Genomic DNA, 26331 nt, shown 5'->3' on the forward strand with positions numbered 1-26331 from the left:
ACATGAAGAGCTGAAAGGCAGCTTATTAGCAGCTTCACTAAACTGATTTCATTTGCATGGCTCACCTTTAAGACACATCACTTCCCCACACAGTCAAAGCTCTACAAGAGCTGAAGTAACAGACAGTGAGAAACCTACAAGATGTAGGTCCACAACTGAAACAGTACGTGGGTTAAAGCAGGGGTGAGCCTTACCTCACTGAAAGGACTGGGCATGGCAGAGTCTACACTAATGAAAGAGTCATCCCCATCAGCAGAGAGGTTGGAGTTATCAGCTGAGGGAACAAATGGGATCACAAGGTTCATGTTCTCTTTTTTTCTCTTCCCATCCAATTCATCTTCCTTCTTCTTCTGAAATAAATGAAGTAATACCAGGAATGAAAAGGCAATAAAACAGAAAAATGGGAACAAGCAACCCAAAATCTCAAAATCTAGTGCAGTATTTCAACTCAAGGAATGCCACATGAAGAATTTCCCAAAACAAGTTTCTGAAGGAAACAGACGGTAATATATCCCTTTAATACTCCTTCTTTAGATTTCAGAAGGGTTTGTTTGTTTTTCTTCATAAAATAGCTGGAATGATGGAGTATTCCACTTACAAAATTACTTTGATTTCTAGTACCTTTTGGAGTAAGCTTGAGATTCTTTACCACTACACGAAGTTCCAATTAATTAATGGAAAGCCTCACTGTCTTAAAACCTCCGAATTTTCATAAACTGGCTTTAGTGATGCTTTTTAAACAAACTGATCTTCCCTAGTTTTACAGAAGCCCCATAGCCATGCAGGCTTTATCCCTGTTTGGTGCTTCCTTTACATTTCCCTTTTGTCCTTGCAGAACGAAATCTTGATAAAGTCACCAACTTAACGATCAGTTAAAACTATCAGATAACGATCAGATCAGTCAGATCTGTTTGGATAGACACTACTTCCCTTTTTTTGAAGTTGCCAATGACTAAAATACAGGTAACTGTGCATTATTTATTTTGTAATATCCCTCGTCCGTGTAAGGAACTGCCACAGACTGACTTTCAACAGTAAAGGCAAGAAGGTTTACTCATTAAGACTGCCTTGGCATAAAATGTTTCCACATTCCCTAACAGACATCCTGAAGCTCTTCTGGCTCTATCTCTGACAGAGAGGCAACCTCTCTGTATCAAAGTACCTTCTCAGCATATTTTTCCCTTTTACGTTTACGTTCTTTCACACGATTTGTTTCTTCTTGCTGTCGCTTCTCTTCTTGACGCTGACGCACTGTTGGAAAAGAAATACAAAGCTGTCACCATTGGAAAGATAACTCCTATCCTTTTATGTATCTGACAAGAACTACTAACAGAACTAAGAAAAGTCAGTTGTATTGAAACTAAAACATATTGAAAACATTCCTCTACCAAAACTATTTGTTTCCAAGTTACTAAAAAGTCTTATAGGGAAGTTATTCTTTCAAGCAACATGAAAGAGTATGCCTCTAACTTCAAAAATATTATGAAATACATCACTTTTACTTTTCTTGTCATGACCTACACAGTTCTTGTCAAAGCTCTGTCATTCAGGAACAATGTAATGATCCTGAATGCACGCCAATAAAAACTTAATCACGTCATCATGTCTCATTTTGCACAGCTTCATTCAGCTCAGCAGTGATATCAAACCAGCTTGTACTAACAAGAGTTGGCAATACAGAAAGAGGCAGGAAACAGAAGTTGTTATCAGCAATACATGTGTTTGTAGAGATAAAAACACAGATTTCATAAGGTAATGAAGTGGAAAATGGCAGAATTGCTGAAACATCAATTTCACATACATTTCTTTTCTAGTTCCTCATCATCCAGCAGAAGGCTGACCACCTCTTTTGGCTTCAAGGTGTCAGGTTTGAAATTACCACCTGAAATTACCATCCGTTGAATCTAGAAGGAAAAAAAAAACAAGTGAAGAAAAGGAAAAATTAGTCAAAGCAGCCATGAAACATTTCTCATTACCCATCACTGAAAGCCAGCTGCAAAAATCATGCAAGTACATCTAAGTCAGACTTGATCCAATTTCTCTATCATACTAAAGTTAATAGCAAAATTTCAGGGTATAAAATACAAGAAGCAACTGAGAGAAAGCAGAAAATTACTATCCCTTATGTAAAATTACATTTTCCTGAAGCAGTATGTAATAGACCACAAATTATAATGGTATTAATATACTGCTGAACAAAACCAAACAAAAATATGGCAACAGCCCTCTCAGGTATAATTTACCCATTCAAATTTTAAAGTAACTGCACAGAGGATCATGAAGACTATATTCCTAAAGGTTGCAACACTTTTAGTCTCCTTGACTGAAAACTGTATCTCCATCCTAAGTCAGTCCTGCAGTTTAAGCAATTCACTCAGCCTCTATTACTAGAATTATCTGAAAAAAAACCCCAACAACTAAGAAGAATTGTAACTTAACAGAAGAGAACAAGCTTTAACAAAAGGCAATTTCAATGATTTTGATCACCAGCAGAAGATTACATCTAATTTTCAGGCTGATTTCAGGTACCTCTAGTGCAGTATATCAGAAAAAAAATTGTTTCAATAAATGAAATGTGAATGCATTCAGTTGCTGCAACATTATGAGCAGCATCCAAAAGCTAGAAGAAACTCCAAGTAGACAAAATATCTGAATGTTGTATACAGTGTACCTACTGCTACCAAAAACCATTCATCTCTTTAGTTATTTTCTTGTCAAAAAAGTATCATGAGGTTTAAAGTTCCTAGTACACTTACTGCTTGGCGCTGCAGGACACTGAGCTTTTCTGGCAACCCTCACACCTCAAATAATTTCCACTTGATTACCCTCCAAACGTCTTTTAAAAAAAAATCAGCTGTTGTGTAACATGAGAGGAATGAGTAACTCTGACATAGCAAAGACAGAAACCTTAGTCTTAAAGAAGCCTGAGTAGTTCCACTGCAACATAAGAAATAGTTTTCATGAAGTAATACTGTAAATAATTAGCTTCTTTCCAGTTCATATAAAGTCACTGGACTGTTGCTGTGTTAGAGACACACATTTGAACAAGACACTTCCTTTTGCCTTCTCTTCTGTCTCCCTGCAGACACATTTTCTGTCTCTTTACTCATGTTGACAGGTGCTTTGTGACACCATTCCTGTAACTTCTCATTCGAGGTGAGCTCCTTATTCCTACCTCACTCTTCTCCTTTGCCCGCTGAAGGATGCGCTCCTCAATGGTGCCTTTACAAATCAAGCGGTACACGGTGACTTGTTTGGTCTGACCCAGCCTGTGGGCCCGGTCCATGGCTTGCTGGTCTACTGTTGGGTTCCAGTCACTGTCATAGAAAATTACCTACAAGGCAATACCAGAAAGGATTAAATAAAAACATATGTTTAGAGCAGCTGGTGATTAAACAAACAGAAGTCCAATATACTGATAACAAGGAAAGTTCAATCATGTTTCACAGAATTACAGCCCTGCTGTAGGCTTTGTTAAACCAGCCTTGCCCAGTCCTGAATTCAAACTAACTGACACTATGAATGTGTCAACTGCACAGAAGGTCTTTAATATCTTTTTAAACAGACCTGACTGGGAGACACAAAATTCCTAAGTTTGTTATCACATTAAATCACTGTCATGCAATTAATTACAGACTAACCGCATCATGGACGCATTTTAGTGTTACCATCATATCAGAATTTCATGCAAAAAGTAATACTCCAATTTTTATTCAAAACCTAGATCAAGTCTAACATTTCTAGTACTTTGACTGTAAAAAACTGAAATGCCACATTAAACTCATACTGCACTATCACTCTAATAGTACTTTATGCACAATAAGCATAAAAGCCAAAAGCATTTTAAAAAATTTTAGACAGCAAAATAAAGTATTAAGAAAGTTACACAGAAAAACACAGACCCAAAAGTGCTCATGCAAGGAGCCTGCCTGAGGCTCCATCTGTTTATTTCTTCTTTTAAACCCTGAAAATCCTACAGATACTTGTTTTCTTTTGATTTCTTGTGACTGACAGCAAAATATGATCGGATTTTTTTGATTCAGAGATCTTTGGGTTTCTGTGGCTACAGACTTGAGGTCAAATCTGCAAACACACCAGGTGCAGGTTAGAAGCACAAGAATAGCTGTTAATGAAAAGATGAATGGTTCATCAGTATTCCTACCCTAGTGATTAGTGGCAGCTGCTTCAGATTAGAAATCTTTGCAATTCACCTAAATCAGTCTGCCTTTACACCTCAGGGGAAGAAATCTATCCTTCCTGAGTAGCTGATCCTCAGCTACAAATGGTTTCCTACTTTTACAGGCATTATTTCAGGCACAGAAAAAAGGGTAACTGGTAACTATTCCACTGGCTCCTTTGCAACTGAACCTTAGGAGCAAAGAGTCATTCATACAGTGAATGCTGTTCCATCTAAGTGTCATTTGCACCTGTAACCCCCTTCAGTAATCCAACTCCTTTCTGGACTCTGTATATGTGGAGTGGGAAGAAATTTCCAACTGTAACAAAAAACCGTGTACCAAAATGTCCAATATTCTACAACTTTATCATCAAGATGTAATATTACATTGCAAATAACGAAGTAAACAGGCTATGCAATTTCACAATGTGAATAGCAGTACTAAAAATATTGATCAGTATGGGTAAGAGAGTGTCAACTTTCACACAGAATGACCAATTTTCCCACATAAATTGTTACCAAATTTCACCTACCGTATCTGCAGCTGTAAGGTTAATGCCCAAGCCTCCAGCTCTTGTACTTAACAGGAACACAAAAATATCATTCCTGTAGAATAAAGAAATTAAACTCCTTTATTTTGTGCATGAACAAGGAACAACCACAGCAATTTTTTGACCCGTATGAAGTGATTAGGGCTATTTCTATTACTTGAACAGTTCAGAACACTTTGTGCTGTTCATTCATGGTCAAGGAAGAAAATATGAAAGAGTGAAAGAAGGCAGTCTACAAATGAGGACTGTCTGAGCATGTGAACATTCAATTCTCAATAGCAGTTTATTAATCTGAATCAAAACAAACCAGGGCTTGTTTATCTTGCCCACACTGGAATTTAAAATTTCATATGGACAAAGAACAATCTATTGTTTCACAGAACTGACCCGATGTTAACAAAATCTCATCTTAATGATGCTCAACTGATAAAAAAAGAGGAGTCAAAACTTTGTAGATGCATGTTTTGTTCTCCATTTGGTGCTTTGAACAGAACAAACAAGGAGACAAGCCTATATGTAGCATGACCAAGTACTGATGAAGATTCAAGTGGTAATAGCAAAATCAAAGTTTCTGCTAAGGTTGTGAACTGCACTAGTGTCTCTGCAGGGTCAGCAGTATTTAGAAGTGCTCACTATCTTATGGATCTGTAAACAGGCTGACACAAACAAAGCAGACACTACACTAGTACGGACTCCAAAGACATTGACACATTGTGCTTCTCTGATTGAGAGAAGACAGTCTGGAATGCCACATCCTTTTGGTACTACAGTGTCTGAACAACTTGGCAAATGTAAAATCAGTAAAGTACCAGAAACTCTTGTTGAATGAATGGGAAGGAACTAAAACCAAGCTATCAATCTTCAGACTTCATCTTGCAGGTAACAATGCCAAAGAAGTCAACAGGTGCCTGTTTGCACTGAAGGTAATCCTTGGCCAGGTAATTTGTTCTCTTGTAACAATAGTGGAATATAGACACATTCGCCTCAACATCCAGCTGTGAAATGTTTCTGGATATGCCATATGGGAAGGAAAGTGGACAGAGCCACAGACAATGTGAACAAATTATCATCCCATAGCTATATTATTTCCAGCACCTTGCAAGGATATCCTGCAGAATAGTTTAGTCTCAGTCATGGTTTTTTCCTGGAAATATTTCTCATAAGTAAATCATGTATAAAAGGAGCTCAACTAACGTTTTAAGAAGAATTCTTGTTTAGACTAGCTGACCTACATTTCAAAGGGATTTCCTACTGAAATTATTATTTTTCTTCAGTTGTTTTATTCATTAATAAAACCAAATTCTGTTCATTAATAAAACCATTATTTTTCCCTTCTTTTGGTAGAAGGACCTTACAGGAGGAAGCAGGATTCCAGGAAGACATCATAACCTGCAAGGAACTTGTTTCTGACACCTGGAAACAGGTACTACAAAGAAAGAAAGAAAGGTACTACATGGTCCTCTCACTTACTTTTGCACATATTCAAATTCACTGGAAGACTCATCATTGCAACACAGTTCTTCAGGTCCTTCAGCCTTGTGAACCAGTGACCTGAAAGCCTTGACTCCTACCTTTGGCTACAATACTTTGGGATCAATAACATAAGCAATTTTCTCAAGTCTAGAATGCTGCTTTCATCCTGCAATAAACAACTGTCTCTGAACCTAACTCCACTGAAATAGGAAAGTGACCTCCTTACAAGCTCACATCAACATACAGGAAGGATAACCTTACTGTACCAAAATGACATCATATCAAGCCATTTCTCATGATTAAAAGGAAACTTAATAACCATAAATTTAATCATTACAAGTAATGCGCCCTGATTCGATTATTAAAATTGTCAGAATCCATTTTGGTTTACTAAATGACAAGAGTTACCCTACCTTTCTAGCTAATAAAATCCCCATTTTATCTTTTGTATACTAGTTTAAGGTTTCTTAGTAAAATATGGTTAAATTGTTTATTTTGCAGAAAACTAGGTCACTTTCAGTACTCTAGCATATGCAAGATTTTCAATCTCATCTTTACAGTGTCAATTGTCAAAGCATTTAATAACCATTGGGCACGTGCTACTTTTCTATTGAGCTTCTTTCAAAGCAATAGCCTATTTGGATTGGCAAGAAGTATAATGGGTGGCTACACTAAAACTGCTTCCAGTACTCTTTCACAGATTCATATCATCACCACTGACTACTGGTCAGCAAACCACCAAGAAACTATTTCAGATAAATGAGGTCAATTTGCTATAAGGAAAGGTTAAGTGCAGATTTCATTTATTTTCACTGTATCTTACACCAATTTCCTAGGTACATGTATTTAGCACAAACATATCTTGCAGAATACATTACCTGTTCTGAAAATCTGCTACCATGTCCCTTCGTTCAGAAATCTTTGAAGAGCCATCCAGTCTCATGTAGGTATGTTTCCTATAAACCATGTATTCCTGCAAAGAACAGACACAAAAAAATACAGTTGTTCTTGAAACTGTTCAATCTTGTTTCTTTCAGAACTCTCCCCTACACACAATAAAAGCAGGATTGCTAATTACAACAAGGTTCCATAAACATCATCAACAAATGTTCTGTAAGCAATAGTTGATAAAAATACAATCCAGAAATTAAAGCTACTCAATCATATGTCATCTTCTGCATTTCATGTAAGAAATAAATGACAATATGGGTTCACAGTTGAGGATACATTTGCTGCACTGTAGACCTGCCTGTCCAGGCTTTATCTCAGCAGTGAAGAGCCTGTGGATCTCTTGCATACAAGGTCACTGAACATTACATTAGTGTGTCAGCCCACAGCTCCTGCCAAGCAGCAGAACTGAAACCATTGCCTGAGACACAAATCAAATGGCATCAGCTAGGAATGCTGTAAGCAAAGGCTTTTTCCATTGAGACACATTTTTCACGCTCTAAGGTTCTCAGCATTTTTTGATACCTGTGCAACTATCAATAAAATCTGAATTACATACACAGCTCAAATAATCACAGAGTTTCTCTGGAAAGATATCTTCTGGGTGCTTAAACAATGGGATCCTTGCTTGGCTGACAGAATGCAACACCTACTGGTTACACCAGTTAGGTTTAACCATACTGGTGCATGAGTTTTTTTGAGATGCCATGAGTGCAAATGAAGACACAAAGGAACAGATAATGCTTTAGCAGCAAGAACTACTGGATTCATCTTGTTCCAAGCCACAGTGCTCAGCAAACACTGATGTGCTCTGAGAAGACAAGGCAGTGCTTGCAATCTAATGAACCTTCTGACAGTACCATGCCCAGTTCTCCTTTTCACCTGTCCTTCAGGGCTCCTGATCCCTTTATGTTCTGCAGAAATAGTGAAAGAGTGGCCATATTAAAAGGAAACTGAGAACAAGACTGATGCAGAGGAAGCAAGCTCCAACGTGAGGCAGATGGAAAAGAAAATTAGGTAAATAAAACAGTGTGGAAATGGCCAAATCCACACTTGGACTTTGTATGAAACAGAGTTCACAACTAGTAGGATTTCTGAAGTACAAGAGGCTCAAAGCAGAGAACAGCTACTTCACCATAGAGACAAACAAATCCTAATTAACTATTAATTTATTCAATTTCTATGACAGGTTTGTCACCAACTAAAACCAGAGAGATAGACTTGTCAGTTAGGCACTACGCCACCTTTCCTCTAGATTTGATCAATTGTTTTGCTATTACCACAAGAACAGTTTCATTTCTTTGTTACTGTCTCTCTCTGCCTTTATGATGATTCAATCTTTTTATCTTGATTTAATCTTCCTTCATCTGTTTACCATGTTTTCAGTATCTATCTTCTAAACAAACTTTGGTACAAACAGAAAACAACTTCATTCATTCCATCAGGTGCATTCATCCTTATTGCAGACTTCAGACATTTTCACAGAGGCATAAAGTGCAAAAGTTATTCTACACCTGCAGTACTGGCATTTATTCCCCCAGGTCTGCAAACAAGCTCTGTACATTAGCCCTTAGCTAATCCTCTAACAGTTCTGGTCTGCCTCCATCCACCTTCCTCTGACCAAGGTGGATATCACAGTAATGTAACAGTGCTCATATGAAACATCCTTTTGCTGTGAACTGGTTTTGTGCAGTACTTTCCCAAATACTAACAGTACACCCTTTCAATTCAGAAAAAAAGTTCCACATTGTAACTCATACTACACTTCTCAGCAGTTCATTGCTCTGATCCCTCATAGAAATGGCATGCTTTTAGCTAAAGATGTCAAAGAAAATATTTAGAAGTAAATATACCCAGTCTCTACTGCAAGTGTGGAAGGCACTTGATGGTCATTTTTCTAGCTCCCCTCAAGGAATGATGGAGTGGGGTGGGGGGAGCCTCACAAGGAGGCTTCAGCCTCATACAGAGATCCCTGCATTAGACCTGCTTGAAAAATCTACCTGCCAGTCTTGTTAGTGTTCCACACTGATACTTTCTCATGAAAATGTTTTCCCTTCATATTATTTCACAGTCTAAACTGAGTACTCTTATGTTTCAACACAACTCATCAACTTTAGGTAGATTATAACCAAGACATTTTACTTCACGAAGAACATAATTTGACCCCTCATCTCATGAATACAGTCTGATTCCCACTGAAACCGTGGACAATTACTCTTACAGAAGAAAACAATCACATGGAGAAAAACAAACAAAATCTTTAAAAGTATGAAATACACATCTGCATGAAAAAACAATACTGAAATTATAATTTATCCTCTTCTGTTGAAAGACAACAATTTTCCTCATTGTATTTATATCTGCCATTTTATAATGGCTGAACTACACAGCAACTCTTCAGCTGAAGCTACATAAAACAAACATGGTTTTATAACTTTGTAAACAACGTGCTTTGTGCTCTCTGCCCTGCATAGATTAGGTTAGTGCAATATAATCCAAATACTGTTAAAAAAGACATCCTGTGTTTTTCCATATTCAAGTAGGCAGATATATTTTGAAAGATCAGGAAAAAAATAAATATCTGCAGATACACAGCTTTTGTAAGGATTTTCTTATTAATTGAGTCCTTACATGATTTTTAGCTTGCTTAACTTCAGCTTCTGTTACTTGGGTGGGAGAAAGAAAAACAGAGGACTTAGTAGGTGGCTTATTTGGATAATAAAAAACAAGTGAAGTTGAACATTCAAGAGATGGAATAGCAAAATGGTGTGCTTACAAGCCTTTCAAATGGAATGCTAAGAGAAAAGACAGGAGCACTAAACACAGCTTTATGAGCTTCATGCTGTAATGCAGGGTATCAACAAACCTACACCATGTCCAATGTTTGCCAAAAAAAGAGGCATACAAAGCAATGCTAGGCAAAGTGCCAAAATACAGAATTGCAACCATGCAAGTTCTGTTTTTCCTCACAGCAGCAAAAACAAAATTCAGCTTGTGATTTGTTATTGAACTATTAACTGCTGACCTTAAAATACTCTCCTGTTCATAAAGAACTCATGACTTAGGCAGCTATTGATTCAGGCTTCTCATTTTTTCTCTTCAGTTTATTGTGAAGAAGACAGTATCCTAGCTCTCTGATGGCATGGCTACTCATCAAATAAAGATTTATAATTTTTTCTTCAGAGGCAGAATGTCTGTTTTTAAATTATAAGTTATTACTTCATTCCTTACTTCTTTCCTATCCCATATACCAGAGAGCCTCTTAATAGTTTACGAGACTTCTGCAGAGGAATCAGGTATTAGAGGGAAATGGTAATAGCCTGTGACATTACAAGCAACATAAACACTGTAAAATTTACCACTGCTCTTCCTTCCAATAGAAGGGCATGTAGGCATCAAATGAAAAAAGAAGGAAGCAGTTCAAACCAGCAAAAGAGGATATTAAGCCATGCAACCCCTTGCCTCAGGGCAGTGCAAATGCCAACACCCAAGATGCAAATGAACAACTTCATAGAAGGAGAATCCATGTTGGACTACTGAGTATATAGGAGGCATAGCTGGTTCAGAAACCCCTTGAACTGCAAACTGCTAGAAATTGAGTGAGTAATGGTGAAGTATCACTATTCTTGTACATTTCCCCCAGATCATATGCTGTTATACACTGGTATCAGTAGAACACTAGCTTGGACCTTATGTCTAACTTCGTATGGCAGTTCTTACAAGTCTCATATTAATGCATTAACTCGGTATCCTCTGGTATAGTAATTTTATGTCAAGTTTGCTGCATCCAAATTATTGTACTTCCTCCAAAACAGTGTTTCTAAATCTCCATCTTCACAGTTTGTCTTCTGTCAGCTATAGCTCTCCTACCTCCAGTAAGTCAATCATCCGCGTCATCTGGGAGTAAATGAGAACTCTGTGTCCTTGAGATTTCAGCCGTGTCAACAGAAGATCAAGAGCATGAAGTTTTCCACTGTCAGTGATCAGACTCTCTTTATCTAAAAAGAAATAGAAGAAAAGCAGGTAACTAACACAGCAAATCCAGAGAGATTCAACAAGTTATCTTCTAAGTTTTCCTAGCACTTCACTGCATTATCATCTATGAAGTAAGGAGGTGTGATGGAAGAAACTGCAACATCCCTTCTGGCTGATACTTAAAAACACAATGGTAACAATTAAATTTTGTTTGCTGGGATGGGAGCATATGTATACGTTACACCTAGCAAAATCTCACTACGGACTGATCTCAAGTAAGTGCTCAATCCTTTTTTTGGACAGTCATATCCCTCATCTAAGGTTTTATTCTGACCAGATCAACAAGCACTATATGCCTTGACACTTGAAGAAATATTTGCCACTTCACACATGAAAATGCTGTCCTTTGCACATTTGCTGCTACCTGCTGCTGACTTTAGACTTATCCTCTGCAGATTAAACCCCTCAGGCTCCCAGAAAAGAACAGTTGTCTAGGTCACTGTAAAACAACAATCCCCTCACAGCACTGCCTAGTTCTTCCCTGCCCTCTCTCTTTTTTTTTTCCCCTTTTGTTTTGTTTAAGAAATGTTTCCAGATGGCAATCTTTTCAGTCACTTCAGATTTTATACTTCATGTCCTCTCTATTTCAGCACTGCTCATGAAGTATTTTTCAGGAAGGAGATCTTCCTGTTTGTACATTCTGTACATAAACTTCAGTAAACAATTCATTACTGTTGAAAGAGGATGAAGAGAAATTTTCTTCCAAAAAATTATCTGTTGGAAAGGCCATTGATGATTCTCTATTCTTCTGGATGTCTGAACTTAGGTTTACAGCCAAAACGGAAAGCTGACAACTGCAGATGGTGCAGGCTAGTACAGAACCCAAGTATTTTCAACATGTCTAGCAGGTAATGCTCTCTAACGTCTAGCAGGTAACACTTTTGCACACTTCCTGCTTCATAGAATGAATTAACTCATGGGCGGAAAAAAAATTCAGCTTTCTGTAAGGCAGTTAACTGTCTTGCCCAATATTCCAATTAAAAAAAGTTAGATACAAAATTAATTCTGTCATCTGACCACCATGCATTTTAATATAACCCAAAGCAGGTTCAGACTAGTAGAAGAGAGGAGCACAGATCACATAACAGCACTCGTAAAAAGATCTTACAAGCACAGCAGGTAATATAGCCCACGAGTACAAAAGTGATGTGGTGGGTGTGCAGTGATGTGGCAGGGTAGTAAGCGATTCCTCCAAGTACAGCTACGGGCTTGCTGATAAAAGCAGGAATAAGAATAAAGCTGCTCTCTTTCAAAAATATCTTTAGCTTAAACATAAAGAATGGACTTGATGCTGGACTCTGCATCAGAACATCAGAAAATGCAACCAACCATCTCCTTTCTGAAATTCAAAAAGTTGTGAGTTTCCATATGGTTTAAAATAATTAGCTATTCCACTTGCTCTATAAATCAATACTGTGAATGCTCTCTCCTATGGTAACTTTAGAGCCATGCACCTGTAATTCACTAGCTGAGAGCCCAAGACAAGACAAGTCTGTTCTTTCTTGTTTATCTGCCTATCTAGGTAGTGACTGTTTTCCCCCCTTTTGCTCTTCCTTTTGGCAGTGATGCTCTTGCTCTGCCTGGAGCAAGTACCACATCATTGCCCACCTTAGGGAATCCATTAACTGGAGAGCCAAGCCAAGGAAATGCTGTACGGAAAACTCAAGCCCACACATCAGGCTGCATTTGTTCTAAGTGCAACACAATGTATAATGATGCACCCATCTCTAGAACAGCATTCAATCTCAATTACATATAAATCATTAATAGCTTTGCACGTTCTTCTAAGGAAAGCCGAATTTTCAACTTAGGCAATTAAGCAAAATGGAAATGACTTATAGCCAGCTGGTTTTAAAATATACCTATGGTAGCTAAAAACCTCTGTACAACATCAATGTTTACTCTTTATACAAAATGTTATTATTTCCTTTAATTATAAATACAGCCATGACATTCTGCTTTCATTCTAATTGGTCAGCTTGCTATTACAGAAAAAATTATATTGAGTGAAGCTACATGAAAAGTCTAGATATATGTGACAAACTAACATGATTATTAACTCTAAGCTATCTAACTGGAAGAAACTCAGAAAGCCAACAGGGTCTGTTCAAAAGTCAGTGCTGACAGGATCAGATTAACATATTAGCAAGTTTCCAAAAGCAAAATGCTACCGTTTTCCTCACAAAGGCATGAATAGGTAGAATTAAGCTTTGCTAACTGGAAATGATGCGTGTCCTTTGCTGCTGGCTCCTGAGGTCTCCATTGTATAAGTTACTATTTTTAAATCGCAATGAAATGCAAATGACAAGTAAAGAATTTATTTGCAGATGATCTGAAAAGCTAGCAACTTGTTAACAGTTCATAAATCATCCAATATTTCAGCAGCAAAGCAGACTGCACTAGTGAAAAAGTTTTTGAGGTTTTTAGGAGAGCAAAACAGTACTACCAAAAAAGATTTATCATCTCTGGAAGAGAAAATAATTTGTCCTTAACCTGGCACCTTTAAGCACGCTATCCTGATGCCATTGTGTTTTCCAAGCTCAAGTATTTTTCCATGCTGAAAGCCTGCCACCTAGTGCTTCAAACAACAAATTCTGGAAAATGGTAACAGAAAATGTACTTTACTCATGCCATCTTCAGAAAATACCAAAATTAATCAAAAGAGAAAAAAACCCTGTATCTTCCACCTCTAGTTTCTCTCACTCCTATTTCTAATTTTCTCTTACCTAGGACAAGAAAAAGATAAACTATTACTTCTTTTAAAGGAGATTTCCAAAATTTGCAGTTCTATATGTTTTTACTTTTAATGATCAGCAACAACTTCAAACAACAAGTGCTTTGGATTTTCTTTTTTTTCTGTTTAAAATGAACGTTTAAAACTTTAAGTCAGTCAGAAGACAGAGGTCCTGTACTGCACTGTCAAAGAGCTCTCCCTTCAGCACTGTATGAAATCAACAAGAAAAAGGAACCAGATCAAATGGCTCTCAGCCTGAAAAAAAACCAAACCTAACTGCCTCCAGCCATGCTAGGATACGGACATAAATTATCTACGAGGGGATACAGTGAGCCTGGGAAGAATAGTTACAAATGATTATGACTCAGAATAACCTTTGTCAGGAGCTGTGGCTCAGGACTGTAGCTGTGCTCAGGCTCTCTGGAGAATGAGAAAAAGTGCCTCTGGACATGCAAAAAGCAGAGGAAAGAGAGATAAAGCCTGGGTTCCAGTTGACACCCCTGGTTCCCCTCCTGACGGCACAATGGGGTCAGTGAGGAGCTAGCTGGCTCTCACAGTAAACAGCCAGTGAGGCCAGTGCTTTTTATCGATACTAAAAGGACTCAGACACTTCCTGCCATTTAATCCAGGACCATTTTTCTTTCAAAGAACAGGAAAAACCTCAAGAGATTCCCACAGTGATCACAGCTGAGCTTGCTGCCAGGGTACTGGGAACGCTGAGTCTGGGAGAGGATAGATCAGGGTTTAGGAGAGAGAAGTGTCCCTCTTTTCTTCTTGTCACCTATTTGCCACAGACCTTCACAGCAACTGTTCCATTTGACATTTGCTACACTTTAGCCTTGCAAATGGCTCCCTCCTTCAGCACATCGCTCACTTCTTGTATGGCACTGTGCCTGTATCTGCACCTATAAACACAGCTGTCCTGTTGTGGTGTGTGCCCTCTCCTCTTAGTGTAAGTTTAGGTTTGAATGCTACTTTCCACTTAATTAAAACACAGCTGTACAAAACTACTTTTTTACCCCACTTCTAGGTCCAATACTTCGTAAATTAAGCCAGCTTTATGTAACACATTCATCCCAACCTCCTCAACCAAATTCTGTTGTGCTTTGAAAACAATTTGCCTAACCTTGCACCTGCTCTTTTACTCCTGAAAGCTTCTTGTACCCTGCCTTTATTCCTCTAAAACTTTTTGCTGATAACAAAGTCCCCAGCTTAAAATGGAAGTCTTTCAAGAGAATGCAATCCTGTCTCTTTTCTGCATTGGCTACTTTTCTGCATTTCTCTATCCACGTCCTCCATCTTAATTTATCTCTTCAGTATTTCCCACCTTTCTGCTACAGAGAATCATTTTCTTTTTCCAAATAACAGGCAAACAATTAGGAGAATTCCTGAAGATACTATAAAATCATCAACTATGACTGAGTATTAACCCAGGGCAAGCTTATGAAAAACGGTTTCTCCATTACTTAGGTACAAACGTGCATGTGCTTCAAATGACTCCAAACACTTTAGAAGGTACCTTCTTAAACTGGACTGTAGCAAGCAAAAGGCCATTTTCCTTTCACTGTACTAACTTCCCCTGCCAAACATCCTTGACCCAAAAGGGTCTGGGAATAACTTTGCATCTGGCAGTGTAAGCTGTTTTTCCTCTTGGCTATCTATCAGATCTCTAGTACTTTCTGCAGAATTCTGCTTGCTGCTCAGGACCATCTTCTGACAGCTAGAGCATGTCTGGCCCATGAAAGTTACCACAGTACTGGCAATCAAACCCTAAAAACTTGGATTACTTTAGTCTAATTCTAAGAAAAAACAAAGTACATTTATTTTACTGGTACACTGGTACCTTTTTCCCACTTTACAAGGAAATATGAGTAAGTCTTCTTTATTTCAATTGAAATTCCATAAATCCCTCATGCCTTATTTTCCAGGCCAATTTCCTCTGAACTTGGTCCTCAAACCCATCCTTCTCATGGTACATTGCTACCATGGTACATTGCTACAAGTAATTTTAACCTTTTCACTAGATAGACCAATAAAAGATCTTTTAGGACAATATGAAGCTCTTCCAACACCTTAGGAGGCAAGGTATGTCTCTAACTTTTCATGCAATCTTCCCATCTCCAACCTCAAAATGGTTGTGAGAGCAGACTGTGCTCTAGTAAGCAAGTTTATCTCGTTACATCATTTGGAGGACTGACATGCAAAGAGAGGTTTGTAAGCATTAGAAAAACCTGTATTAGATTTTTTTGGTATCCATCGAATATTTACTTCAGAGAGAGGATGCAAAATCATGGTGTATTTTAAGACACCCGGGTTAACTTTCACTCAGAAGGAAAAACAAACACACAGCCATCCCCAACCAAGCATAAATTACCACCAAATAACAGATGTCCTTATTTATCTCATCTCCATTCCACTACAACCTCCAAATTTACCTGGTATCCTGATAAAAGACCAGCCATTCTGAGGCCTGATCCCCAGCAGCCCTCCTGGATGCTCTGGGAAGAACTGGGAGCACTGCTTCAGCCAGTCAGCTGCTAGCTCAGGGGATCCATGGAGTACACACTGCTTTGCTTCAAGACTTCCTCCTTCCCTTAGTGCCCTGCGCTCGTATTCTGCACTTCGGTCATTGCAGTAGAACTCCAGTGGCACAGCTGTTACCTACAAGTAAAATAATAATAATCATTATTCTTGTTCACATTTCTCACTGTCTCCAAATGCCCAGCTGAAGTACCTTACCAGGAGATCAAATATTAAAAGTCAAGTCATTATGAAATGTAGAAGCAGAAAACAATCTTTGGTTGGACTTAAACTAAGCAAAGATGCAACACCACAAAAACTACCATATGAGCAAGCAGGCACAGAAAATCTGCCTTTTGATAAACTATGCCTTGTGCCAACTGCTGCACAACTGACAGCAAAGCTAGAACAGTAATATCCTTGCTCTACCTTTCCTTTTACCAAGATTTATTTATTTATTTTTAGTTCCACCCTTCACAATCAAGTATTTATCTCATTAGCAGAAATGACATGAATTGTCCTTAACAGAAATTCATGTGATAATTTAAAGTTAGGGAGATTCATAAATTAGAAGGGGGGGGAAAAAGGAACAGAATATTTCTTGGCCATTACAGCTGCTTTGAACAAAGTGGGCCACAAAAATAGTGCTCTTTTTCTTGTGGCATTCTATGAATCCTATGCCCTATTACCTGTTTCAGTATACACAACCCAGCTGGACAGACCAGTGTTGCAAACACAGGAAGTGTGATTTCATGCCATGTGAGCTGTTCTGGAACACCTCCATCAGTTTAATTCCCCCTTTTCTGCCCCATCCACCCAAATCTGTACAGAGTGGAAGGTGCACATGAGCCAAGCAGCTGAATGACAGTGGCTGCAAGGTGCTCAAGAAACAGCTCTGTTCCAGCAGACAAGGCTGAATTTTGTAAAATCTGCAGCTTTCTCTTATCTGTCCCTTACCACAGTAAAGGACAACAACCAAAAGTGAAACTGAGCCATGGTACGCAGCAGGACAGATTGCTCTGCTGGATTTAACTTCAGATACTTCACCAAGACTTAAATATCATGATCCAAAGTAAACACAATTCCAACACTTAAACACAAATATAAATGCAAAACAATTCACTGTCTAACACAAAAATTAAAAAAAAAAAAAAGGCAGATTACCAACTTCTTTTTTTGAATGTAAGTCTATAATTTATTTTCATTTCTGAGTAGAAATGAAAATAGAAATGAAAATAAATTTTACTACTTATGTAAGAAATGAAAATAGAAATTAAATAGATATGAAAATATCTAGAAATGAAAATACTATTAAGAATGAAATTACTATTAAGACAACCTTATAGTATAGTCTAGTAACACAGAAATTTGAAATGCCGTGACAATTTCTTCACCAATGTAAGAAGAAAATGTATCACTCATTTACAAGTCGTTGCTTTTATTTCATAAGTTCAATGAAGAAAATCCCCCATGTACAGTCATGCAAGTTGAAAAAATTGTCACGAATCCTAACAGTGTGCAAAATGACATTCCCTCCAAGACTATGAAAAGCAATGCAACAAATGAACAACAGAGAAAAATCAAAGCTTGTAAGAGTTTTCACATATAAAAGAGGCAAGTGGGGCTGCATATGAAGAAACAGTACAGGAGTCTAGAGGTTTTCATGGTGAACACTAACCAGTGGACTTCCTGCAGAATTGAGATGGGGTGGGAATTAGGGTGATAATGGGATATCTGAAACATTAAACACAATAAAAGAACTATGTATTGCAGATGAAAAACTTATGTATTTGAAGGGGGTTGAAATTTTTGTTCCAGTTTACTCTGGTGTGATGTAACTGCTACATATTGGGAATAATATAAACAACATTGTATCATGCAGATGAAAATATTTTAACAGCTTAGCTAAATGATAAGCAATCGATAGTTTAATTATCACCAGTTTTAAACACTGCATTTTAGAACTGTAAGGTAAAGAGAGCAACCCATACCTCAGGACTGCCTGGTATCTTAGATGTTGGCTGTACCTCTCTGAACATTTGTCAGCTAACTCAAAGTAACAGGTATTAAGCAAGGTTTCCTAGCTGGAACTGTGGCCCATACCAGTTTTACAGGTGCTCTTCTCATAGGAAAAAATTCATCTCACAGAGACTTCTCTTTCCAAGGGCCAAACAATTGTTTAAACAGATTAATGGGCACAGTTGTAGTATGTAACAAAAAAAACAACCAAAAACACACATGAAAAAGCAGACACAGTCTTTGCAATAACGGTAAAGCTATTGTTTTGCAAGATGCCAAGAGCTATTATAAAAACTGTCTTACACAAAGCCACACAAAACCCTGCAAAGTGAAAGGAGCTGTCTTAAGACTTTGAACACATTTCCACTAAAAGGTACTCTTAGAGTGGCTATCCTATACTGCCACCTGCAGTCAAAGCATATGTTTGACCTTTGTGACAAAGGCCAAAACCTCTTTCAAAATACAAAAACTTCAAAATGCTAGCAAGTTCTGTCACCTGAACACTGCTATAAACCACAAACGATGATACAGACCCAAGTTATTTAAGAGACTCTATTCACCATCACATTTCAGTTCATATTTCTGCACCAAACAGACCGGAACAAGTATTTTTTTCAAGCACAGACAACTTGCCATATTGATTTCCAGGACTAAGATCTTCCACCCCTAGGACAGACACACAATACACACAAAACAGAGCAGACTAACTTCTGGCACATAAACATATCTTACCTACTGAAAAGAATACACAGATTTGTACATCAGGATTTTTACAAGACAATCCAAGTCAGAAGATTCTACAAGCCATGTTTCAGTAACACCTCAACCTAAGGAAAAACTAGTAGGAGACAATCTTGAGACAAACTCTGTGTGCCTCAGTGCTATTTCTACATTAACAAGAACTAATCTTCCTACATATCCCGTGCAAAACTAACTGACCTCTGAAGACCTACAACTATCTTTACCACCAGTTCTTTTTTTAAGGGTGCAGGCATACACTTCTAGAGTAGAGTCTTGTATCTTCTACATGCCCTTACAATAGAAAACAACACTTTTCTGAAACAGAAAAAGTTCTTTCATTCAAGTTTGTTCACTCTCCTCTTTATTTTGTCAGGGTGCATTTTTTCAAATTTTGCTCCCCACAGGTTTGTTTTTGTGGTTTTTCTCATAACAAAAGGTAGAACAGTCTTTAATACTAAACCTTTCTCTATCAACACGTTATTGTCAAACTGACTGATTTTAAGAGTCATGGTTCAGAGATATATCAAAAACACAGTGATAGAAATGTATGAATGCATTTCCACCCTAAATTAAACAACTTAGTTTAGCTAAGGCAATAGCAGAATGCTTCCTGCATTTATCTCCATGCAAAATTAACCTTTCAGACATTGTGATATGACCAAAATTGCTTCACACGACATTCCAGTGTGTAAGAAATCTATTGAAATTAAACCAAACAGAACTGTATTACTCAAAATTTTAATTAATTAGCTTCTTAATAACAATGCAAGATCCATCCTCCAAGTCACGTTTTTTATGATTGAGACCTGTCTGTACTCACAAAAACTGCCTGCATAGAAAGAAGATTGACCCCCTCCCCCAGCTGCTACATAAACATGCGCTCCTATTTCTATCATTTGCTCCATTAACTTCCCAAAATTCATCACAGGTCAAACAACAGCAGAAGGTTATAGTTTCTGGGAACATATGTGCTCTTTCTTTTCTTTCAGGTCTTCTACACTCCTGCCAAAAGTTTCTAACAAGCATAAAATTAAGTCTTTGTACTACTAGAAACAAAAAGCCATGTCTACAACTTAATCATTTTTACACACCAGCCAAACCAAAACAAGTAACTTTTATTCACAAGAATAAACGTCAGATACGATTTCTTCTTGCCTTTCCCTTCATTTGTAGCCTTCCAAGCCCCTCTCCGTCCTTTCTGCTGTAGGGGAACAATTCAGCATATTCTTCATCCATGATACGAATTTAGGTACAAAGAGGGATAAATTGAAGGAATCTGAAGGCAAGGTGGTTGTCACAATTTACTCTCAGAATGACCTCCTGCTCCCCAGCGAGGCAGTGCATTGTAACAGGGAGGTGACATGTGACTTCCAGCAGTTCAGCCGGATTCCCAGCCTCTAGAGCTGCTGACACTAATAAATTCAGCTTGAGCAGCAGCAGGTAGGTAATGAGCTTGCATTTGCGAGGTCCTGCTTGCCATCCACCCTTCTCCAGATGCACAAGTATATTTGCACCTCATTTGATGAGGCCTACAGAATAACTTCAACAGTGACTAAAGAATATAACATCTGGAAGGGCTGGCAATAAAATTTTATTTTTGTCAAGATCCAACAACATGGAATGCAGTAGCCATAGACCTAATGAAGGTCTCTTGTGTCAGCCCAGGAAACTTCAACTAAATTAATTTCAAAATTCATTTAATAGATGATGGACAACCTCATGCAGTAGCACTTAATATCCGAAAATGCCAACTTGAGTCATCATTATATACTGCAATTTGGTATTTCCTCTCTGGAGCATAAGGGAGAAAACAAACATTCTTTCCAAAAAAACATGGCTTCCCAGCCCTCTTTTGTCATCAGAGTTGACCAAACAATCATCTCTTTCTGTTTATATTATACCTAAATCTCCTTCTTGGATTATCAATTAATAATTTACTTTAGTATCTCTTCTATAATTGCTTTAGGTACTAGGAGAGAAAGTGAAATCTCAGAATGACTCCTGTTGGGTGCATCTTACAACTTTCCTTTTCCCCTCAGTACACATTACAGTCACTTCCCCTACGAAAAAACCATTATTGAATACTGCAGCAAAAGGATATCCTCACAACAGTTTTACCCAACTAAAAGCAAGTCATATATCATTGTGTTCCTAAGACACAATTCCAGCAAGGTTTAAAAACACAATGGAAAATACATAATTTACAAGTGAACTTGGACTTACCCGTGGACTGGCTATGCACAGGAAGGACGGCAGCTCAGTCACCTGGCAGCATCGTACACATGAGGTAGCTGATCTCCTTCTGTATATGACATGGTCTGAATAGCCAGTAACTGCTTTACAGTGGCTGCTGAACACAAGGTTCTGAAAACAAAATTGAAATTAAGAAGTTACTACGTCTATGAAGAAATACTGCTCTCAAATCTTGTATCCATCCATGAGGAAGACAGCCAAAGCACATTCTGTACGTATTTCTCTTTGAAGAAGGAAAACTCTGCACATCTTCTACAGTGAATATATAAAGAATCTTTGTGTAATTATCAGAGCACCCAAATCTGGAATTGTTTGCAATCAGAATAGATCATATCAACACTTGTATTGATGCTCAGCTGGAACCAGAAACAAGTTTTTCCACCTTTGCACCTTTTGACCTTAGCTTTTCTAATGAAGTACAGGAATATTCTAGTAGGTCTGACCCTCGGGGTGTTTTCTAGCTACTCATTTATCTATTCTGAATTAAAATGAAACTTTGCAGAGAGAAAAAATAAAATACAATTTTAGTAAGGCTGCATTGGTATCTTTAGACTTACATCTTTTCCAACTTTTTCTTTCTTTCCTGTGCAAAAAAGCTCTAAATATTATCCTAAAGATTTAAAAAGTGCTAGCAGGGTTGCACAAATGAACAAACCCATGTTTAAAACCTGAAATTGGCCAAAATGTCCTTTTGCTACAGAAAAATACACTGACTCAGAAGTGGGGACATTCAGATGACAGTACAGTTTAAAGAAAGGAAAGCTCTTTGAAGATGCTCAGCTCTACACAGAAAAATAAGAAAAAATTGATTTTTCTTTGTTTGCATCAGTTATAGTTCCTTTTTTATTGTAGACATCTGCATCAAACAATGAAATAAACTGCTTTATAGACCAAGACATTTCTGTCATTTAGCTTTTATTCTGACTCTTTTATATTCATAGAGATCAATAGTTCTAGATGATATTTGTTTCCTGTAGTATGCAGAGCATTATTCTGTTCACAATAGGAAATTAGCAATAATTTTAGAAGCATTAAGAGGTATACCTCTCACTGCCATAGGAGCACAGGATGTGCCCTTCTGGCAATTCCAGCACTTAAGCTCATGTAAGTAAAAGGTAAACAGGATTTCAAGTTTTGGTATTTTTCTGCCCCGGTTCCCAATGCAGCAAAATTAATGGCATGCTACTTCTTTACAGAGCCTCCCAATTTTATGAAATCCCAGTATTTGAAGTTATAAACATCCAGATACATGATAGAAACAGACACTCTGAATAGCAGGTCATACACTGGATATATGCATTTCTATGTAGGCCAAAAAATGCTACAAAACACCAACAGCAGGAGTCTCTTATGGATCATGCATTCTGGGCCCTTTTATTTCCATTCCCTGGGCAAGATGCAGATGGCAAGCACATATCATTTGGAACCTGCTGACAAGAGAGGAAAACAGTCTGACTGTACATACATGCCAGCATTACCTGCACTCAACCCTAGCCCCTAAGCATGTCTTTTGGCTGCTGCCAGCAAGACTCGTATGGGCTGGAGCTGGCAAAAATAAAGTTCATACTCTGACTGAACATTTCCTTCTCTATATATAAAAGGTGAGAGCCTAAAGCTGACAGCAGTCCTTCACTGACACTCAGCAGAGCTTTAAAAAGCACAGGTCAAAGCTTGGCTCGCACTGGATAATGTAAAGTGATCCCAAAACCAGGCTCTTACTCAGCTGACAATTCTTAATTAGTAACACTGGCTTAAGCAACAACTGCTTCACATGTTTACTCCAGCCCCCACAGAGCCCCTTCTTGTTGGCCTAGCTGTCTATATTCATTAAGATGTTGATCAAGATCAAAACAAACCCTTGCCCCTCCGCTCCAAGTGAGTTTTGTGACATGCTTCACCACCTGGTTAAACAGGCTATGTGCTGAAACAGCAGGGTGGGAATCACAGGGCTGGGAATACATGCCTGTGGACAATGAATACGAATGTTGGCTTACTCATCTGAGAGCCAGAAACAGTGGCAACAGAGCACCAACACTGCTGCTGAAAAGGGAGAGTCCTTTCCCATGATATATCTGTGCCACTTCCTGTGTAGTTTTGTCTCCGCTCCAGAAGCCTATTCAGATACACATCCAATCAAACTAAAAATTCAACAGCCATGAAAATACAAGGCTTTCTGCAGCTGGCTCATACAAGGATGTGTCAGGGTATGCCTGCATCAGCAGATGCAGGGTTCTGCAGCTGAGAATAAAGAAAGGACAGCCAGAGTTAGAGGGAGAAGAGTAAACAACTGTTGTAGCTCAAAGCCTCTCTCTTCCCCACCCCTGGACCTCACACTGGGAGTACAGCTGATTTTATGAAGAATCATCATCACTGCAGGCAGTCACAAGAGCTTTCCTGTAAGTCTTATGACAGTAAGCACTGACATACTGATTGTGACCCTGGTCAATAGAGGGGTTTGATAATTATTTCCGGGAAAGTCAGAATACATTAAATGGATAGACAGGAAGTTAACAAACTGTAATTCCAAACCTATGCAAGTTTGTTACTTAATTCTCTTTAGGAAAATAATATCAAGGACCTATTTAGATGACTTGAGGGCAATTGAAGTACTTAAGAAGAAACATAAATAAAGCTTCAAGAAGGTATCCCAAATAAGAGAAAAATATTTGTAGCTGGGCTTTAATCTGTCTGAGTGCCAGATTCCTGTGTACAAATTATGAGTAGGTCACGTAAGAAACATCCCTCTGAATTCTGACATATGCAGCTGATACGTATTCATGAATGGAGCAGTCACCAGATATAACAGGGACAGTGGAAAAGCATCAACCCATCAGCTTCCCATCAACCACACACATGGAAAAGACTGGGTAAAGTTACAGAACTGAACACAGCCACAGCTCTGAAATGGCTCACATACTTTAGTACAACAAAGCCAGAAACCAAAGAGGAAAATTGTTGAAACCCATGAATGTACACACCTACTACAACTGTGCAATCCAAAATAAGTCATGGAATAGGCTCTCCTATACTGCAAATAGAGCTGCACATAAATATGGGTGATCTTAAGCGCATCTTACACTCATTAACACTCCTAAATTTTTTAATGGAAATAAAATTAGGAAAGGAGAGAAGGGTTCATGGAAAGAGAGCAGATTTTACATTAGTTTAATTCAATGCATACAAATTCATACATATTGTGCGGAGGTGTTGAGCAGGGGCAATGAAGAGACCTCACACTCTGCAAACAATTTCTGTATTTACATGATGAAACACAATACTATCTTTAGACAGATGTTACTTCGATTTCAGAAATATCCATTAAAAATAAACATGTTTCCTTTTCTACTGACTTATTTTCATACTTTGTCTCTTACATCGGAAATGCTGATCTGAGCAGTTAAGAAAAGCCTTTCCAGATTTTTACCATTTCCTTTTTCCTCTTCTTTCACCCTCCTCACTCCCTACACGTTACTATCTTATGAAGCCCAAGAGGAAGCCTTGGGGAATGTTACATTGAAAGCTTCTTCCATTTGGGTAAGGAAAAAGTTAGTTCATTTTCACTTGCAATAATATGCAGTGTTAAAAGACAGGCATGTAAAGGGCAGCTTGTTTTTCAACTCTCCTTTAGGTTTTGCACTCCCCAACCACCCTTTTTTTTTCTTTAAAGGTGTTCTAAATGCAAGCTCTGCAAAAAAAATTCTGTAAATTCAGCTTATTTTAAAGTGGCCTCAGGTGGTAACTTGTCTAATAGGCAGGTTAGAAAACAGCTTTATATCTGTCACAACTGCAGGGCTATTCTTCCTTTAGATTTAGTGGGGTTATCACAAATACACTGTATTGCACACACTGAAGAACTCTGCTCCTTAGCTGGCTGTTTTCTGTATTGAACGTATTAATTGCAACAGTCACTAGTTACACACAGCCAACAGCCCTGGGAACCCCTAGGACACAAGTACTAACATCCTCAAAGAATAGAGAAACCAAATTCATGTTTAAATCTTGCTAGACTGTGGTATCGGTGGGCCTATCCAAATGCTTTACATTTAATCACTAATATTAAAACCTACACATGCACATTCCACATCTTATATTTAAAATCTATGATCTTAATCCACCTTCTGTCCTTCAGAAAATCTAATGGTTTTAATTTTGATATTCATACATGGCAAACCAAGGGCTATGTAAGGACTTAGATCGTCCTTCTTTTCATATGTAAAAATGAATGCTACCTTCTCTAAGAGCACACAACTTCTGATACCATCTTCTTTACTGCCACACTTATGATACCACACAAATTCTGCTTAACCATACCAACAAGAGGACAGAGCTACACCACAATCTCAGAGATAAGCAGTGCAGGCACTATAGAAACAGCTGACTGTAATCCCTAAAAAAACTAACTGAAAGCAAATTCATATAGCATAGAGATTTTATCAAGCTCGACACGGAAACACAGACTATTGAAATACCAGCACAGCCAGAGTTAACAGGCACACACATTGAACTTGGCTAGTTCTTTGTTTGATAACTAAGAGGACTCATTTTGTTGGCTTTGCTGTTAACGCTGCAAAACATGACACCAAGTCCAAGGTGGTTTCCTACTGCTTATGCGTCTTCAATTTCAACTTCCTCTACACACTATTCAATTGAATTCTGGCTATCTCTTTTCCCCTTCCAGACTCATGAGCAGAAGCAATATTCCCTAGAGAAATTTGGCACAATCTCACTGTTTCAGAAAAGATTTTTTTTACTGCATATCTGATAACTGCCCTAGATGCTTTCCTGACTCCATGCTATCACTTCTGTGAACTTATTTCCCAGTGAACTGAATCAATGGAGCCTTAATCTAACTCAGGAAATCAACTGCAATGTAGTCATAA

General features: G+C 38.1%; 1 protein-coding gene across 2 annotated transcripts in view; it reads right to left on the reverse strand.

The window, feature by feature from the left end:
* The window catches only part of INO80 (INO80 complex ATPase subunit), a 62412-nt gene that overhangs the window by 4633 nt on the left and 31448 nt on the right, over positions 1–26331 (reverse strand). For both annotated transcript variants that reach the window (XM_014869234.2, XM_014869235.2), the window contains exons 25-33: positions 21422–21562; positions 16354–16579; positions 11020–11147; positions 7080–7174; positions 4711–4783; positions 3176–3334; positions 1802–1904; positions 1163–1251; positions 195–350 (exon numbers count right to left, since the gene is read on the reverse strand). In XM_014869234.2, the coding sequence (XP_014724720.2) occupies positions 195–350; positions 1163–1251; positions 1802–1904; positions 3176–3334; positions 4711–4783; positions 7080–7174; positions 11020–11147; positions 16354–16579; positions 21422–21562 (1170 nt within the window). The remainder of the gene's footprint in view (positions 1–194; positions 351–1162; positions 1252–1801; positions 1905–3175; positions 3335–4710; positions 4784–7079; positions 7175–11019; positions 11148–16353; positions 16580–21421; positions 21563–26331) is intronic.

Source organism: Sturnus vulgaris, chromosome 6 (assembly GCF_052056855.1).
Source record: "Sturnus vulgaris isolate bStuVul1 chromosome 6, bStuVul1.hap1, whole genome shotgun sequence".
NCBI lineage: Eukaryota > Metazoa > Chordata > Aves > Passeriformes > Sturnidae > Sturnus > Sturnus vulgaris.